The 5082-nt window shown below is 32.5% G+C and overlaps 1 protein-coding gene across 1 annotated transcript; it reads left to right on the forward strand.

The window, feature by feature from the left end:
- Positions 1–364: 364 nt before the first annotated feature.
- Positions 365–2245, forward strand: LOC110917482 (cytochrome P450 76T24). The gene is made up of 2 exons (XM_022162030.2): positions 365–1292; positions 1465–2245. Exons 1-2 carry the CDS (start codon positions 846–848, stop codon positions 2071–2073), a joined length of 1056 nt encoding a protein of 351 aa, XP_022017722.1. The 5' UTR covers positions 365–845; the 3' UTR covers positions 2074–2245.
- The last annotated feature ends 2837 nt before the right edge of the window (positions 2246–5082 follow it).

Raw genomic sequence — 5082 nt, forward strand, 5'->3', positions numbered from 1 at the left:
TTTTAATCCCTGTTGTTTGTGAGACTTGAACTCAAAACCTACCTCTCCCAAACCTAGGTGTTTAAAGGCTTTGTCTTTGTAATGAACCACAACCACATTATATATATTACGTAAATTGTGGCTTTCATATATGTAAATTTGGGCTAGCAAGTTGCCTTTCAAAAAAAAATTAATAGTTCTAACCTCCATCTGTACTGACTCTCACAATTGAGTATAACTTTAACATCATGCATGACGATCATAATAATGAGTTGTAGGACTTTAGGAGAGAGATTTGACGCAAAAATATAATTAGTCATTAAATGTTCTAACCTCCATGACTCTCACAATAGAGTATAAATTTAACATCATGAGGATCTGAATAATAAGGACTATTGGAGAGATATGGAGTACATAATCAGTACATAATCATCTTCATCGTATTGTCCATTTTTACATGGCTTAATTTCTTTAAGCGTGAATCGGGCCGTCAAAAGTCGGGTGTCGCCACGCGACTGCCTCCCAGCCCATACCCGCTTCCAATCATTGGAAACATCTTGGAACTCGGAGACAAACCACACCACTCGCTTGCTGCCCTGTCCAAAACATACGGACCTTTGATGTCCCTGAAGCTCGGTACAACAACCATGATCATTCTTTCGTCGAGTGAAATCGCTCAAGAGTTCTTTTCAAAACATGATATTTCTTTCTCGAGTAGATCTGTCCCGAGTGTTGCCAGGGTTCTCGGCAGCCATAATAACTCCATGGTTTGGATGCCCGTTGGGGACCAGTGACGACGGTTAAGAAGAATATGCAAAGAACACTTGTTTTCGGTACGTCAACTTGATGCTAGCCGGTTTCTACGCATGCAAAAGGTTATGGAACTCCTTGACTTCGTTCATGGTTGTTCTCTTAGTGACAAACCGATCAACGTTGGTGAAATTGCAGCTGCAACAACTCTTAACGTTCTCTCCAACTACATACTTTCTACTGATTTAGCTCAGTATGATTCTCCATCTTCTCAAGAATTTAAGAACATGGTATGGGCTGTCATGGAAATTAATGGTGCACCAAATTTAGCCGATTATTTTCCTGTGCTTCGGCACTTGGATCCACATGGCTTACTCAGACGGTCTGAATTTTACACTAAGAAGCTTTTGGCAATATTTGAGCAACATGTCAATGAACGGTTGCATGCAAGAAGTACAAGCTCATCTTATGCTTCAAGTGAGGATCTTACCGATTTGCTATTAAACATCAGTAAAGATCAAAACTCCTCAGTTAGCCTCAAAGACATAAGACAGTTGCTATATGTAAGTAATCTTCTTGGACTACTAATTAGTTGAACTTGTTTAGAAATGTGTATGGACCCATGGATTGCTTCACGATATTTTCTTGTAGTTGATGCCCATTTCTTAAAAAAAATCGTAATTAGTTATTTAGTTGTGTTATAAATATTCATGGCGGTTGTTGCCCTTTGTGCAGGACTTATTTCTTGCAGGAACTGACACAACATCAAACACGTTGGAATGGGCAATGGCTGAACTAATGCACAACCCCGAGAAAATGTTGAAAGCTCGAGCGGAGATCAAGAAAGTAATAGGAAATGATGACAGAACTTTTGAAGAATCAGACATCTCAAGGGTTCCTTACCTACGGGCTGTTATTAAAGAAACTCTTCGGTTGCACCCTCCGGTTACCTTTCTAGTCCCTCATAAAGCCATAACTGATGTCGAGATCAAAGGTTACATGGTCCCAAAAGACGCACAAATTATGTGTAACTTGTGGGCCATGGGCCAAGACCCGAGCGTTTGGTCAAACCCACAAAGGTTCGAGCCAGAGAGGTTTCTTGATGTCGGGATAGACTTCAAAGATCGTGATTTTGAGTTTATCCCATTTGGTGCGGGAAGAAGGATGTGTCCAGGATTGCCTCTAGCTGATATTATGTTGCATTTGATGTTGGGATCGTTGATTCATAAGTTTGATTGGAAGATTGAAGGAGGTATGAGAACACAAGATATGGATATGACTGATAAGTTTGGATTTACATTAAAGAAAAATCTGCCTCTGATAGCCATCCCAATCAAACTTTGACTTCTTTTGGATCAGTACAAGAAAAATGTTATATATATGATGCTAAGTCTGTAATAACGTTCATAATGATATTAATGATTATCTGGAAATAATCGTGTTGGAGATATATAAACGTAAATGTATACGAGAGCCGGCTCTGAGATTTCAGGTGCCCTGTTCGAATCCGGAAAAATATGCCCCAAATAATCCACAATTAACGCCAAATAAAACCTAACAAATGGACAATTAACGCCAAATAACACCAAAATAAGCCGCAATCAACGTCAAATAACACGTAACTAATCGTACCACATTAGTGCCGCAGAGCCTTGCGAGGTGTGAATCGCCAAGTCGAAGTTGCGTGGAGAGCAAGAAGACGAGAGTGGTTGGATTGTGAATTCCCATTCGCGATCAAAGAAAACTCAGGTGACGGTGACGTGCGTCGTGCCTTCACGTCCGTGCATCATGCCTTGGCAGCCAAATAATTTATCCAGAATTTCAATCAGAACGGTGGTGTGTGATACGAGCTTTGTAGTTCACTGCTGTGCGTTGTTTCACTTTCAATCTTACCAATTGCCGCCAAAGAAAGGATATTGTTTTCTTTAATTATTTTTAGAAAATCAAATGAGTATTGGACTAAACCTAATGGGCCAACTTTTAAAATTTAATATTGATTTGTAAATATGCCTTTAGTATAAGTATATACATATATCTAAGGCAACAATAAATTGTGTTTTTATTTTTGTAATTTGGTTTTGAAGTAACTTCATGTTTTTAACGTTAAAATATGCGCTTATGTTGGTTGCGTAGTAAAGCATATCTTCACACACTACCCCAAAAGTATACTCTTTAAATTGACTTTTAAAAATAGACACAAAAACTGAATAAACTTGAACATTGTGTTGGTAACCATAAAAACATGTATTAACCTATTATAAAAAATAAGTTTCTTTATTAATTTTCTTTTAAAAATCTAATACATCATAAAATACAAACTATAACTTTGTATTGAATGTCTTGTAACAATAAATACTAAATTTTCAACATGACACTAACCACATAGACTGAAATACCTACACGACCAATAAATATATACGTGTAAGCAAATGCTTCTCATCTTTTATTTTCCCCTTCGAAAGATGTTGATTTCCGTTATATAATTGGGAACCATAAAAACATGTATTAACCTATTATAAAAAAATAAGTTTCTTTATTAATTTTCTTTTAAAAATCTAATACATCATAAAATACAAACTATAACTTTGTATTGAATGTCTTGTAACAATAAATACTAAATTTTCAACATGACACTAACCACATAGACTGAAATACCTACACGACCAATAAATATATACGTGTAAGCAAATGCTTCTCATTTTTTATTTTCCCCTTTGAAAGATGTTGATGACCTTCCAGATACATTGATTATATAACGACAATATTGAAACATAAAGATAGAAAAAAATGATATCTAATCTAAAACTAATAAAAAAGTATAGATAATGCCACATGCATTCTCATACTAAAACAAGAGTCTACTTAATGTCATATGGTATTCTCTTCTTCAATTAACCATTATTATTATTATTATTATTATTATTATTATTATTATTATTATTATTATTATTATTATTATTATTATTATTATTATTATTATTATTATTATTATTATTATTATTATTATTATTATTATTGTTATTATTATTATTATTATTATTATTATTATTATTATTATTACTACTAATTAATTAATACAACAAAATAAAAAAATTCTTTAACAACTTAATACTAATAAATATTTTATTGTTTACTTAGATATTGATTATTTACTTTTAACTTATGTAAATATTTTATTGTTTACTTAGATATTGATTATTTACTTTTGATTTATCTAAATATATAGTTAGTTATTAGTAAAAATTCTACCTATAATAAACAATTTCAAATAATGTCAGTGTGACAATACCTTCGTATTCTTTAAAAGGACTTTTTTACTGTATGTTTAAAGCATCTATTAAATAAATTATTATTTTATATTATAATAATAAAAAAGGTAAAGAATAGGTTAATCTGATATTTGAAAACCGGTTTACTTCCATGCTTTGAAAACACTTTTAATGTTATTAGAACTGTGTGATAAACAGGTTTAAGGATAGAATATCTTCATAATAATTTCGATGCAAGTCTATACTAACCGGATGTCCTGAATGGAGTTATTTTCTAGGCTTGCCAAACCATTGATAATTAACAAAGGTCAGTGTTCCAGTGGCGTTATCAAGAAATATTGATTGAAAGAATGGTTTATGTAATGGAACTTAACTACAGGTCCTATCACTAGGTGATCAGGTTATTGAGACACTCGTATTACCCGGAAGTAATACTAGCACTTGAACGTTTATCCCTAGATTTCGTTTAACACCGCTAGATAGAAGGATTTCGTTTATATTGAAAAGAGACAGTTTCCTCTCGCCCTATGTTTTGCCATGACGATAAATAAAAGTATAGGACAATTTCTATGTAAAGTTGGTTTGTTTCTAAAAGAATTGGTTTTTACACATGACCAACTGTTGGATCATCTTGGCTAAAAAAATTCACTTATGTGAATTTATGAAGAGAATATAAAATTAAAAAATTTACAAATTTATATCGTTAAACCCGTATAGTACACGAGTCTAATAATCTAGTAAGGTTATATAGGGATGGCAATAGGTAATTAAAATTTATTTATATCAGAAAATATACATTTTCATATATTAATATTAATAATTGTTGATCAAAACATAAAATTGATATTTATATTTTTTAATAAATATAAGAATGTCATAGTTTGTAGTTAAGAAATAGAGTAAATTGTCATTTTAATCCCTGAGTTTTTATTTAAATTGATATTTTAGTTCAAATAGTTTTTTTCTCCTCTGGGTCCCTGACTTTTCCTTTTTCTTGCCATTTTGATCACATTGCCTAACTTAGTCTAAAAATCAGGTTATGATCAGGGGTATTTTTGGCATTAAATTATTATGAGGTTTATAA

Source organism: Helianthus annuus, chromosome 16 (genome assembly GCF_002127325.2).
Source record: "Helianthus annuus cultivar XRQ/B chromosome 16, HanXRQr2.0-SUNRISE, whole genome shotgun sequence".
NCBI classification, from domain to species: domain Eukaryota; kingdom Viridiplantae; phylum Streptophyta; class Magnoliopsida; order Asterales; family Asteraceae; genus Helianthus; species Helianthus annuus.

Coding starts and splice junctions, on each gene's coding strand:
- LOC110917482 (XM_022162030.2), top strand. CDS start 846: ATGCAAAAGGTTATGGAACTCCTTGACTTCGTTCATGGTTGTTCTCTT. Junction 1,293..1,464: donor ACATAAGACAGTTGCTATAT/GTAAGTAATCTT, acceptor CCCTTTGTGCAG/GACTTATTTCTTGCAGGAAC.